This window comes from Amaranthus tricolor, chromosome 3, assembly GCF_026212465.1.
Source record: "Amaranthus tricolor cultivar Red isolate AtriRed21 chromosome 3, ASM2621246v1, whole genome shotgun sequence".
NCBI classification, from domain to species: domain Eukaryota; kingdom Viridiplantae; phylum Streptophyta; class Magnoliopsida; order Caryophyllales; family Amaranthaceae; genus Amaranthus; species Amaranthus tricolor.
Window position 1 is genome coordinate 33,556,886 of NC_080049.1, and position 15,244 is coordinate 33,572,129.

Here is a 15,244-nt window from a genome sequence, read left to right on the forward strand (position 1 = left end):
TTTTAAAAAAAAAATACAACTTAATAAATTAATTAATGACATTTAAGTTAAAAAAATACTTTTTTAAAATGACGTATTATACTGAAATCTGAACAAATAAAAAGAAATAACTCGTTACAATTTTATAGACTAACTTTTGGAAATTGAAGGAGTATTAATTTATTACAATAATTGATTACAACCCCTAATATTCATATAAATTAAAAAAAAATCAGCTAACTAGTATTAATCCCTACTGAAAAAGACAACCCATTTGATCAAGGAACAATTATATTGTATATACAATTGGAGGGCCTAAAACTATTCACAAATCACATGAATTTCCTCTCTTCTTGACGTTTTTCATGATAAACAAATACTAATTATTTGTAATAAGAGGGGTATGACCCAAATGGGCCCACAATGGGGTCCAATCCAACATTTTGGCCCATAATTGTTTGGATATCAAAGCTTGAATTAAATGAAGTGGTATCGTTTAGTAAATGGGCAATTGGACCCAAATAGTCCAAATCAAATAAGTAAGAAAGTGATTGGGTCCTTGGGAATTTGATTGCTTGTTGGTTTTGAATTTGATGATCACTAGATCTATCTTCACTTCCCCCTTCATTGCTTACTTGCCCTTGTGCTGATGTTGAATCCTCTCCTTTGTCCTCTACCCTTGCCACTTGCCTCTTCTTGTATATTCTACATAGTACCCAATCATCTAACTACAAAAATTCAAATTCTACGTCAACATACAAGAAGTGTTCAAAACAGATAAGATGATTTGATACTTACTCAACTTTAAAATTGAACCATATAATAATATTTTTATTCACTAAATGATCATATCTTAAAATGACATGTTTTTTCTTTGATATTAAATTTTTTTTTAAATGATCAATTTGAGGAGAAGAATAAGATTTCCAAAAAGGGTAAAAGTCAAGAAAATCATAAAGGTTGAGCATTAGGTTTAATCACAGTTGAAATAAATATATCGTTTTCACACGAGGTTATAAAATTGAATTTCAACTAACTTTCTAATTTTTTCGACTTGCCTTATATTAAAAATAAATAAATAAAAGTGTACATACTACATACCCTCATGGATCCATGTTGCTTAACGGGTCGATGCTTAGACTCAGTTAAACGGTACTCGTGCATAATCCAATCAGTCTTAGAGCCTTTTGGAGGTTTCCCCTTGTAAAATACAAGAGCCTTCTTAATCCCAACATATTTAGCTCCACTATATATGGCTTTATCCGTACCCGTCGCCTTCCAATAACCCGATAACGTTGCTCGATTGGGTCGGATCCCATTCGGGTATTTTCTATCTCTTGGGGTGAAGAAGTACCATTCATTTTCTCCAAACTCTGCCTTATCTACATAACATCAACCCATAATCATTTATCAAATTACTTTTCAATAACAAATAACCAAACAAGATAGGTAGCAAAAACCGGTTAAAAATACTATGAATTACTCCACAAATATTGTTATTATCAAATACTTTATTTATAATTTTATAAATAAAATCTATAATTTAAAATAAAATACTTATATTTTCAAAAAAATTTATATAATCAATGCAACTTAGAAAGTAACATTATTTTTATCATTAAACATAATATATACCGACAAATTCAACGTATTAGTATAAGATGGATCGACTACTCACCTTCATATATATGCCCAATTACTACTTTAAAAAATTTAATATTAATAAATTTTTAAATCCAATGACCCCCATCGGCCATCACATCTTTGGCAAGCCTATATGCCTGAGTTCTCTTTCTAATAATATGCATTTTTAAAATTTATTTTATTATAAAAAAAATCGAGTTATTTACTTTAAGAGCACCACAAAATATAGAATACAACTATAAACAAGTAGAAATCTTAAAAAAAAAGTATTTATCATCCATTTTTTAGTGGTTACACTTTTTAAAAAATTTAGCCAAAAAAAGCTTGTAACAGATTTAAATATCAAAATAATAAAAATATAGCTATTAAAAAGAAACGGAACATAAAACGAACCAGGTAATTGCCAAGGATCAAACTTATAAATATCAACTTCAGGAATGATTGAAACAGGGCAAGGTCTAGACATGGCTTGATTCTTGAGGTAGTGTATGATCAATTCTTCATCTGTTGGATGAAACCGAAACCCAGGTGGAAGATAGCTTGAACACCTCTTTGCATCCATTTAATTAAAATATTTATATTTTTGAAAAAAAAAAAAAGAAAAAAAGTTATGTATTTGTTGTAAGAAGGTCGAAGAATGAAATGGGTGTTTGAAATGTTTACAAAGAGAGGGGAGGGGATTATATGGGTGAGGTTTTTTGTCTTTTAGTGAGGGGATCATAATCTTGTGTCATGTTGATTGAGGAGACTTTTGGACTTTTTGACTTGCTTTCGTAGGATGATGAAGATAAACCATACTTGCAAGTGTAGGTTATATACTTCATAATCTTGGATTAATTTAGTGGGAAAAGATAATTAATTTTTCTTTTGATTTTATGAATTGTAATAGTCCCTTCTATTCAGCTTAGGTGTCCCATTTCTTTTTATGGTCAAGTCATTTTAATTGTCCCATTTCTATTTTTAATATGCATTTTTGACTATTATACCCTTAGTAGTTTATCCTATTTTCAATTATACCCTCCATTACCCATACTAATTTTCCCTCCCTTTTAATTTCAAACCCATAATACTACTCTCTCTCCTACACTTAGGGTCCCATTTTGACTTTTCTTAAAATTCGTGAAAAGTCAAATGGGACACCTATCTTAAATAGGAGGGAGTATAAGTTTATTTTTTATTACTTTAAAGTAATTAATTTCCTTTTGGGTGAAGCTACACAGGAGCTTATAGAAGCCCCATCCTACAACACACTTTGGTTTATATAGTTCAATTCCAGCATATTTTTCGTTATGTATTGTTACATAAGTAGTAAAGCGATGGACGATGGTGTTCTGATAGTAACAAATTTACAAAAACCTTTATATTGCATGAGGTTAGAGATTTTATTTTTCTTAATACTGTTTTAAATTTAGCCCTAACTCAAGCTTAAAAATTATTGATTGACTCAGTAATTAAAGGTTTTTTAAATTTTATAATAATATTTAATATTTACTCCCTATCGTATGATAAATTCTCCATCTCTCCTCACCTTTATTCAATTATTCTTATCTACAAAATAAATATAAAAAAAAAGGGTGCAGCTAATATACTATTTTTAAATATATATATATATATATACATATATATATATATAAGGGGAGGGATCCATTGAGAAGAGGTTGAAAATGAGACGGGTAAAAAAGACTCTACACCCTTGATTTCACTAAAATAAAAAAATCTATGGTTATGATTGAGCCAAAAACTCATAATTAAAAAAGTAACTATCTTACACGGTAACTATGAATAATTTCTAAAATGTTCTTAATTTATAACATAGTATCATTTTTTATATATATAGTAACCAAACAAAATCAAACAAAAATACTTCTCACCCTTCTCATTTTAAAATCCTTCTTATTTGATCCTACATCTCTCCATATATATCCTATTTTATTTTGTTTGAATGAATCAATCTTAGAGTTTTAGATTAGTCCATAAATGCGGTTAATCCTTAATTAAATATGTGAATCTCAAGTACTAAGATGCTATTAATAGTATTAAAGTATTTGAGGGATAATGTTTACCATTTGCTTAGAAACTTGTTTGTATTTTTTTTTTATGTAATTAGCCTTTGTATGTACTTTTCTATTGAAAAAGTTAAAGTCAATTATTGAACTCTAATCCCACTTAATTCATTGCTTCATCTAATTTTTAAATCGGTTCTAGAGATGGCAAATTCATCATTTGAGTTAAGTAATCAAAATTTTAACTTTATCAATCGGATTGATTAGAGATTGGTGAAGCAAACTTATTAATTTAGTCAATTCGTATTTCAAATTGAATAAAATATTATGTTGAGAAACAAAAAATTTTATGGTGAAAAATAATCACAACCTAATGTTGCTCATCAATTTAAGTATTACAACTAATTTTAGAATAAAATGTCTTTACATATATAAGTGATCAACTTTCTTCTTACGTGAATTTTGCTTACAAGACTATAATAACTTTGTCTCAATTCCCCTAAAATAAATTTTTTTTATACTTTTACTCATTTTATTGATTTTCACGTCAATATTCTACTTTGGGTTGATTATTTCTCTAGAAGAGAGGAAGTGCTTAAACAAATAATTATAAAAGTCTTTAATAGGGTTAGTAATACACACTATTTTAATGTACTTTTCAAGCATTATACTTAGTACTATCATTAGTGGAAAAAATCTTATCTGCTACATGATATTTGCTGCAGTTTTTTCTTAACGCAGGGCATTAAATGCCATGAAAAAACGAGGGGGAAAAAGTTATAATATATGCTGCGGTTTTTTGAGAACCGCAGCATATAAGGTATTTTTTATTTTTTTTTTAAATGCGCCTCATATGCAGCACTAGTCTTCATGAATACACATTTGCTACTATTTTATTCTTGCTTCTTCTTCTTCAAGCTGCAAAAACCCACGACACATTTCTTCAAACTGCTACTGTTTTTTCTTCAACTGCTGCTTCTTTTCTTCTTCATCCTTCTTGTTTCTTGTTTCTTCTTAAAAACCCACGAATTGCTACTTTTTTAACTTTCTTGTTTCTTCTTAAAAACCCACGAATTGCTACTGTTTTATCTTTCTTGTTTCTTCTTAAAAACCCACGAATTGCTTCTTCTTCTTAAAAACCCACGCACAAAATTGTTCTTCATTCTTCTTCAAACTTTTTTTGTTGTCTTCTTCAAGCTAACCCACGAATTGCTACCGTTTTTTAGGGCTTAGCTTTTGTTAAGGTAATATATTATTTTAATTTTTTTAACATTTAACTTCTTCAAACTTCATGGTATTTTAGAGCTTAGTATGGTTGTGTACTAATTTTGTTTGTATTTTTTCATTGTAGGTTACATAACTCCATTGTAGAGCACTAACATTATCCTCTAAATACCAAGGTAATTTCTAATTATATATCAAGTTTTGTTTTTGATACTTCTATGTGTTTGTAATTTTTAATGTGATTTTATTTATGAATTTAGTTGTTGTATTATTAGTTTGTATAATTAGGGTTAATTTTGGGTTGTATTATTTTTAGAAATAATTAGCTAGAGTTCGTTGAATGAATGTTGTTATTATTATAATATATATACATAGGGTTGGTTGAATAAATATTGTTATTTGAATATACATATTAATATTATAAGGGTTAATTAGGGTTAAGTATATATTTTGATTTATGTGTTGTAATTTTGTTTTGAATTAATTAATCACACTTAAGATGACAAAAGATCGTTCTTGGATGTATGAAGGCATTGAATCGTCAGAATTTAATGATGGCGTATTAGAACTTTGTAGTATTCCCGTTGAACATCAAGTTAGGACGGGGGGAGTTGGTTTTTATTGCCCATGTGTCAAGTGTGGCAATGTATCAAAGGTAAATAGTGTTGATATCCTTAGAGAGCACATACTTCGACGTGGGTTTAGGCTTCAATATCATGTTTGGGTTTGGCATGGTGATGAGGGAGTTTACAAAGAAAAAAGTTTTGTTGAGGATGTTAATAATGTGGATGTCAATGAGGATGTAGTAGATCGTGTTGATGGGTATGAGACAGATGAAGAGAATGTCGATGAGGATGTAGATCATGTTGATGAGATGATGGAGGGAGTCGAGGATGATTTAAGAAAACGTCCTCATGTTTTTGACTTGTTGACAGAGGCTTCTCAAAAGCCTTTGTACCCTGGATGTACAAAGTTCACCAAACTAACAGCCGTGTTGACAATTTTCAACATTAAGTCAAAGTTCAATTGGAGTGACACTAGTTTCACAATGTTATTTTCCTGAGGGAAATGAACTTTCAAAGTCGACATATTCTGCCAAAAAGCTCATGTGTCCTTTCGGCTTAGAGTACCAGAAGATTCATGCGTGTTCGAATGATTGTGTATTGTATCAGAATGAAAATGAGAGCTTAGAAGAGTGTCCTAGGTGTGGGTTATTGCGTTACAAGCGTAAAGGGGCTCGGGATGCTAAAGGGCCTCCAGCTAAGGTATTGTGGTATCTTCCAATAATACCTAGATTCAAGCGTTTGTTTTCTATAAAGAAAGATGCATAAATTTGAGGTGGCATGCAGATAGGGTGAACAAAGATCACTTGCTCACACATCCATCTGATTCTCCGAAATAGAAGAGTATTGATAGGTTACATAAGACATTTGGGGATAAAGTTCTTAATTTTAGGCTCAGACTGTGTACGGATGGAATGAACTCATTCGGCAATCTTAGTTCTCAACATAGTACTTGGCTGGTACTGTTAGTGATCTATAATTTTCCACCTTAGTTGTGTATGAAGCGTAAGTACATTATGCTTTCGCTTCTTATCTCGGGTCCTAAACAACCTGGCAATGACGTAGATGTATATCTTGCACCTCTAAATGGTGAGTTGAAGTTGGGAAGCATGAAATCTCACGATTGCCATGTAATGATGTAAGTGTTCATACCAATTGCAATCCGTGGAATACTGCCAAAACATGTGAGATATGCTATTATCAAGCTATGTTCGTTCTTCAACACAATTTGTAGTAAAGTTCTTGATCCCTTTAAGCTTGATGCTCTTCGAGTCAACGTGATTATAACTTTATGAAAGTTTGAGATGTATTTTTCACCTTCTTTTTTTGACATAATGGTTCATCTTATTGTCCATCTCGTTCGTAAAATCAGACTTTTAGGTCCAGTTTTTTTAAGGTGGTGTTATCCTTTTGAAAGACACATGGGAGTTTTACAAAACAAAGTGAGGAATCCAGCACAACCCAAAGGAAGTATGATTCAAGGCACTATGAACGATGAGATTGGTAACTTCATAGCCGACTATATGGCCATGACAAAGCCTGTTGGACTTCCCACCTCTCGACATGAAAGAAGGCTTGAGGGAAAAGGAACAATTGGCTCCAATTCGGTCACACATCCTCGAGACAGTTTTGTACAAGCACATTGTATGTGTTGCATCATATTCCAAAAGTCCATCCTTTTTTGAATGAGCATTTTGATATATTGCGCGCCAAATATCCTTCTAAAGGGGATAGGGCATTGATGTAGTTGTATAATAAGACGTTTATTGATTGGTTTCATAATATCAAGTAATATGTGAAGAACTCAAGGGTGTATCTAAAATTGTTAAGTGGTTAGCTTTTGGTTCTCGTGATGATGTCAACAAATATGAGGGTTACGATGTCAATGGGTTTACATTTTGGACTGAGGGTTAAGACAAGAAGTCATCTTATCTGTAGAATAGTAGGGTTTCTATTTTAGCGTCATCTATATTTTACGCGAGTGCCAAGGATCAATTATTGGTTGATGCTAAATTGGTATATTACGGGCGGGTACGTGAAATATGAGAGCTTGACGACTCTAGTTTCACTATTGGTCTTTTCAAATGCAAGTGGGTAGATAGTAATCGACGATGTGTAAAAAATGATGACCCTTGTGGATTCACTCTTGTTGACTTAACTCTTTTGCGTGATAGTGATGAGTCATTTATACTAGCCACACAAGCCAAGCAAGTATTCTACATGGTAGACCCGTATGATAAAAAATGGTCTATTGTTGTACCGGAAAAAAGAACTATCCTTGGTACAGGTGATGTTGAGGATGAGGAAGAATATAATGCTTTTGAAGACTCCCCGCCCTTTATCAATCCAAAATCCGTGGAGGAAGATGATGTAGATGTTAGTTATAAGTGTGTAGATCACACAGAAGGAATACATTTGAATTAAGTGATTCACAAGCTATGAAATATTTAAGCGTTTTTGGCACTTTCTCGCATAAAGTAGTTCAAACTTGATTTGTTTGGCATGATACTTGGCATACAACACTATTTGGTATATATTATTGTGTTGAAATGGTTAGAATTGAAAATAATAGTCATGTGCTTAAAATTACGTGCTAAGTTGCGTTTTTAAGGTTTTTTAAGTGTTTTTGGCACTTTCTCGCATAAAGTAGTTCAAACTTGCATATAATATATATATATATACATATATATATATATATACATATATATATATATATATACATATATATATATATATATATATATATATATATATATATATATATATATATATATTTGTTTATTATAATTCTTCGAGTGTATATATATTGATGATGGATTTATAGGAAGTATTTGGTGATATCAATTGTGTATATTATAAATGAATATTATGCATTGGTTTGTTAATTAAACAAAAAAATACCATTATATGCTGCGGTTCCCCAAGAACCGCAGCATATAATGCCTTTTTTTATTGCAGTTTTAAACCGCATCATTTATTATTGTCTATCTGTTGCTAGCATAAAAGCTTGAGATCAAAACTGCAGCATATATTTCAATACGTATATATTTAAATAGTATGGACTAAGTCTATATAAGACTTTCTCCAAATAATGTCTCATGATAAAAGTCAATTTATAAATATATACGTATTAATTAATACTATTGCTAGCATGATATTTAGAAATAAATAGTTTATGATTCATGAGTATTGACTATTGAGTAGCGTTTTGTTTGAAAATTTTATGTTTTATGTTTTCAACTCTTAAATTTTCAAACTTCTCACTAACCAAATAATAGATTTTTTCTTTAGTTTAAATAACTAGATAGTGCCCGCGTGATGCACGGCTTTATCAAATTTTCAGATATATTTGTATAAATTAAGAAATTAAAATTTCAAGAAATAAATTGTACATTATAGTTATATTTCGTTTCACTCTGAACAGTTATATACATTACGTACATTATATCATATTTTGCATTGTTGGCAATATAAATATATTTACACTTTTATTTTTTTATTTTAAATAAAAGAGCAAATGATTCGTACCCTGAGTACAATACGAAATTATGAGTTTTTTAATTAAAAATAACATACTAATTTTTGCTAACAAAAATAACTATTACATTAATTTGTAGAAGTATTAAATATTATTACTATTAATAACACACTTTAAAATCAAATATCAATACATAGAAATATGTAAAATTATTTTATTAGTTTAAACGATAAAGATAATTTTTCTCATAAAAAATATAAGTGACTTATATAAAGATAGTCATAGCCTAAATCATATTAGAATTAAGCAATGCATTTAAGTAACCAAGAGTATAAATAACAAAAACAAAAAAAAAATCTAATAAAAGTATATTATATATAGTTTTCTAATATTCATTTAATAAATAAAATTGAAATATCCAATACACAAAATAATATTCATTTAATAAATCAAATTGAAAATATTTTATAAATAATTGAAATAAATGAAATATAATATATAGTTTTCTAATACATTAAAATGCAATTTGACCTAAAAAGTAAAAAAACAATTAATAAGAATAATAATATACTCAAAATAAGAAAGTAGTAGGTCAAAGATAATTATAATAACAATGACATCATCATTAAATTTTAGAGGAAAATTTTTTAATGAGAAAGCGACACGTAAGCAATTTTAAAAGGCGATGATGTCAGTCGTGTTTTGTTTTAGAAATAGTTATAGACTAGCTTTATGTCCCATGGCTTCCACAACTAAGTAAAATTTTCATGATATTAAAAATATCTACAATCAATTTATAATATTTTCTTTAGTTAAATGAAATTATATTTGGTTTATTTTAATACATATTTTTCATTATATTAACTTTTATAATTATTATTATGCATATTTAAAAATTTATAATGTTAAGTTTACTCATGTATTGCATAACAACTAACAACTGAAGATGAAACTAGGGGTAAACACCAGTCCAAACCTGAACCGAAACCAGATTTTGGAAAATTGAGACCCGGAGACCGGACCTGTTACATCCGGTCTGGTTCCGGTCTAACCCATAAAGCTACTGGTTAGACTGGCTAACTCAAATTGAAATTCTATGAAAATGAATATTATGAATTAATATTGACTAATATTTTAAATCTATGAATATAGTTAAACTAATATTTTAAAGAAATAGTTAAAAAAAATGATAATCAAATTTACATTTTAAAGAAATAAAATCCAATTACCAATACATATCAAATACTTATTGATTAATAAGGAATGTAAATACACTATGAATCAATGACTGTGACTAAAACCATAGAAACATTAGAAAGCAAAATGCAGTATATAGTATGCAATGCGAGTTTTTGACTAAAACTAGCGGCACCACACAGAAGAAGATTAGAAGAAGAGGCTGCAGGTCAGTCTAATTAATACCAAGTACGTTTAAACTGGTTTTATCTGGTCTAATTCTAAATTTTTTGGGTTTGGACCGGATCGAACCGGAGCCCCAATTCGAGAACTTTTAAGGACCGGAGACCGAACCTAATGCTTTCGGTCCGGGTTCAACCGGTCCAGGCCTAATTTTGCACACCCCTAGATGTAACTATTAGAAAGAAACCAATTATAATACAAATACAATTTATTATTACCTTCGTTCTCAAATACAAATTTATTTATTATATCACTATAAAAAATAAGTATAATGAACGAAATAAATTAAAAAATACTCTGATATTATAAGATTTATGTAATTAATTAATTATTTTCGAAGATTTTTTTTTGTGGGAAACTTCTACAAAATAGTGAAATATAGTATTTTATAGAAAAATAAATATTAATGCTTAATTATAAATTTATATGGTCACGTGAAATTTAAATGTGAATGATTATAAAATAAAAATTATTGTCTCCGTCCATATAGAGAATAAATTAGTTACGGTCAGTTAGAAAAATGGGAGTAATGAATAACGATATGCGTTAGCTCCAAGTCATTCAAACTATCATTGTTTATCCAATTGCTTACGTTTGCATTATGCAACTACTTTATTGGACTTCGGTAATATTCATTCCCAATCCAATGACAATGTAGCCTGAAAAATCAAAGTTTTCTAATAAATCTTTTAGGATTAATTTGGAGTATTATTTAATTACTAAAAATATATTTCATCCTATTCAATTTACTTTTTCATACTTATCAAGGTAACATTTTAATCCTTGATATCTTTAATTATACAAAATTATGAATTGTATTGAGACGAATTAAAGAACATCTCATTTGATTATATTTTAACTTATAGATTAAGAATAAAATACAAATTAAAAGTGATTAATAAATAGTGACAAAAAGTAAATAGGACAAGCAAAATGAATGGGAAAGAGTATATTTTAAAAATAGTAATAATATTTACGGTCTTTAGAGCTGTACATAAAAATTATTACCTCTGTTACTTTTTATTTTTGTCTACTTTACTTTTTGCACGCATTTTAATGTAAATTTTGAATCTCGATATCTCTTATTACGTATTATAAAAACAGTTAAAATTATATATTAAAGTTATTTACATCAAGATGAATCCAACAAGATCCCATATGAATATATTTGTCTTCAACATATACTTCAAAAATCAAATTAAAATTTTGACAAACAGAAGGGAACGGATATATTTTCAAAGCAAAAATAATATTAAATTACATAAATAAAAATATAAAATACAATATTCTTTCTTATATACGGCCCTTATGGCTATATTACTATATACATCATTTTTCTTTTAAAAATTAAGTGATGAATAATTATGTACATATATATTACCGTTCTTTGCCTCCTTCTTCACTTTTATCTTTATTGTTAGTTATTTGTACGTATTATATTTATTCTATTTGTAAGTTGTAGGTTTCTCTATCTTTGAAGACCTTTCTCGAGTCGAGGGACTCTTTGACCGCACTCTCCTCTATGGGTACGAGCTGCCGTATTTCCTCCCTCCACAAACCCTGACCATAGTTTTCTATGAGCAGGATATATTGGGTATGATGATGATGTTGACATTATACCATAAAATCGGATTATTTTAAATAGAGAAACAAACACAATTATACATGATTAATACTAACATCATAACGTTATGCCTGAAACTACCGACCATGATATAAGGTAATATTTCTTCTATTTTAATTTAATTGCAACGTTTACTTTTTCATACAGTTCAATACACTAATTTAATTTATAATATTTCTAATTATGTATAATAAATATTATAAAAATTATAAAAATTTAATATTAATAATCTTTGCAATGGGACGAATCAAACAAGATCTCACTTGACTATGTTTTAACACATAGGTTAAAAGCTAATCACAAATTAAGACAGGTGAATGAATAGTTTCATTTTGCTTAATATTGCAACTAATTTGGAATATAAGAAGTATTTATTCTCCACTGAATTTATCTACCTATTTTGGTTTTAGTTCGTTTCTCTTACATGCAATATTTTTATTTGAAATAATACTTTAATTTTTTTGTTCTTCATACATTTATTTTTTTTTTACTTTTATTTACACAATTTAATCTTTTTTTTTTGTTATGCCATATTGGTTATTGCAAATTCATGAGAACTGTTGAGAGTTTGTTATATTTATATTTTTTATTATTAATAGCTAAACTTCACTCAAAAAATTTTCACATGAAAATTAAAGTGTAACTATTCATAAAAAAACGAAAATAATACTTCTAGTGTAATACCTAAGAGTTTTGGGTATTCCAAATCACCAATTCTTACTAAAGACCATCTTTTATAGAGACATCTCATTTTGGACCGACTCATTTTTAAAATTAAAAAAAATAATCAAATACACTTAATTACTCTCTCTTTCTTCCATTTTTAAAACCTTTTTCCTCTCAATAACTGGACAACTTCTATTTATAATTCTTTCAATTTCTCCCTCTTTCTTCTCTGAATTTTCTTCCTCTTTCTCTTCAAGTATATTATTTTGGGTTGATTTTTTTCCTCTTCATCTTCAAGTATACCATTTTTGGTTTCTTCTCAAATCATATTACAATGAAATATTTAATGTGGGAATTCAATTGTTTTGAAAAGTAAGAAAATTTAAGATTTTATTTGTTGAAAATGATTGTAATTATAAATGTATAATCTTCTGTTTTTTTTTTTTTTAAACTAAGCTTCATCAATGGTGGAAACAATGATGTTGAAGAAGACAACAATGTGTATTGTTTGGGAGAAGATAATGAAAACAATTGTGGTTATAAGTTCATATATTTGGGGATATAACCAAATATAATTAGTGTTATAACTATGAACGTTTGACATAAGTTGATGTAGTTGGGAGTATAACATTGTTTAGTGTGGGTTATATCATTTTTTTAGAAAAAGTTTTGTTCAGTCAATCTAATGTCAAGTGTTCATCATAGTTATAATAGCAATTATCTTTGGTTATATCTCCAAATATATGAATTTATAACCACAATTGTTTTTATTACCTTTCTCCAGATGGTAGACATTATTGTCTTCTTTAACATCACTGTTTACCACCATTGATGAAGTTTAATTTAAAAAAAAAATATAACATTGTATTCGCGTAATTACAATCGAATTCAAGCATTAAACCTTCCATTGTTAGATGAATTGAGGAGCAAACAATGATGGTACAGTTGAAGTTTGTACAAGGAAGATGAAAAAAACCGATTTCTACATTTCGATAAAGTAATAAACATGGAGAAGAGGAAGATGAATAGCTACCTTTTACATTCCTTTTCACATGTGTGATTTTTTGAACCTAACAACAATTTGTTTTTAAAATGAAATTAACTTGATAGCAATTTTTTTTAATGAAATTTAATAGGCTGAACTTTTGAGAGCCGTCTCTAAAATAGACAGTTTCTCAAGAGACTGCCTACTTTCAAATTGGAGAAGTTGGAAAAAAAAATATCCCAAATCATAATCTATCAGTTAAAGTTGGTTTTATAATCTAACTCCATCTATAATTTGTTTTTAGCCAACAAGACAATTTATATTCCACATACCACACTTTGAAAATTGACCACCTAAACCACATAGATTTTTTAAAATAAAATTGAATTGATGAAAGAATAAAAAAATTAACTTTCCCCTCTTTTAATTTCCATTAAGTTTTATACGAGGAGTCTATATAATTAGCTAAAATTTGTAATTGATTATTTTAAAATTGTAGGTAATCAATTTAAAATGTTAAGTGATCACTTCACTTTAAAGTTATAAATAATCACTTTAGGACAATAACTACACATTAGATCAGTCCAACAAAAATAATGTCATTGTTTTATTTGAGAAATTGTGTTTGATTTTTGAATCTTCTTCCAACGAAAAGGTATAATTTTTCCTATTTTTCTCTTTCTGATTTAATTTAATTAACGTTAATTTGCTATAAGTACTTTTACATATTTTGATATTTGTTGTTAATTGAAATAAATTGACGTATATGTTTTATTATCGTTCCATCTAATTATTTTCATATGTTTTAACATATTAAAATTTTTATAATTGTAACTCAAAATTTCATGATTGTTAATTACTTAAATTTATTTTACATATTGATATTAATATAAATATGGTATATGGTCAATCACCAATCAATAATCAATAAAATAAAATATACTAATGAAAAAATGACTTGGGACACGTGTCACACCCATTAAAAAATTTTCCGCCTATTTTCTATCGTTGACATGGAAACTTTTAATAATTGACATTATATTTAAGGAAACAATTCACTCATTAAAACATATAATATTTGTTGATTGACTATAGTATATGAGATTTATTGATATACTATATTTCCTTATATAAATCTATGATATTTTTTATCCCAAATCATAAAAAGAAAATTAAAACTTGATTTATTATTATTATTATTATTATTATTATTATTATTATTAAAATATTAATTTTCTATTCTCACATACACAATCTTAAGTCTTAAGCTCAAATATTATATTATAGTAGTATGTTATATTCAGTTTCTATATTTTATGATTCATTTAAATCTTTTTTATAATTAATCATACATGATAAAAATCTATAAATTAAATTTAAATATAATATATTGATGAAAAATTTATAATCTTTTAATGATGAAATCATAAAAAGAACAATTTTTAAAAAATAAATAGAGTATTTAATTGCATGTTAAAATTACAGCAATTAAAATTTAATAAAAACTATTAACTAGTATTTCTTGACTTACTTAGGTTTTATGATTTCATCAATATAGCTTAACGATAATCAATTTGAAAATTTTTATTAATTGATGGTTTTTTTTTTTGTCTATTTTTTCACATATATGTGTTAATATAATTATATAACATATTATTT

General features: G+C 27.9%; 1 protein-coding gene across 1 annotated transcript; it reads right to left on the bottom strand.

Annotated features, from left to right (window-relative positions):
* Positions 1 to 83: 83 nt before the first annotated feature.
* LOC130809113 (NAC domain-containing protein 2-like) lies at positions 84 to 2,395 on the bottom strand. The gene is made up of 3 exons (XM_057674751.1): positions 2,017 to 2,395; positions 1,081 to 1,361; positions 84 to 707 (listed from the first exon to the last, which is right to left on the bottom strand). The coding sequence occupies exons 1-3, from the start codon at positions 2,183 to 2,185 to the stop codon at positions 363 to 365; spliced, it is 795 nt and encodes a 264-aa protein (XP_057530734.1). The 5' UTR covers positions 2,186 to 2,395; the 3' UTR covers positions 84 to 362.
* Between the last annotated feature and the right edge of the window lie 12,849 nt (positions 2,396 to 15,244).

Excerpts from the sequence above, each read along its gene's own strand:
- LOC130809113 (XM_057674751.1), bottom strand. The coding sequence starts at position 2,185 with ATGGATGCAAAGAGGTGTTCAAGCTATCTTCCACCTGGGTTTCGGTTT. Across the intron at positions 1,362-2,016 it reads TGATCCTTGGCAATTACCTG|ATAAGGCAGAGTTTGGAGAA; the intron begins GTTCGTTTTATG and ends GATGTTATGTAG. Across the intron at positions 708-1,080 it reads AGCAACATGGATCCATGAGG|TTAGATGATTGGGTACTATG; the intron begins GTATGTAGTATG and ends GAATTTTTGTAG.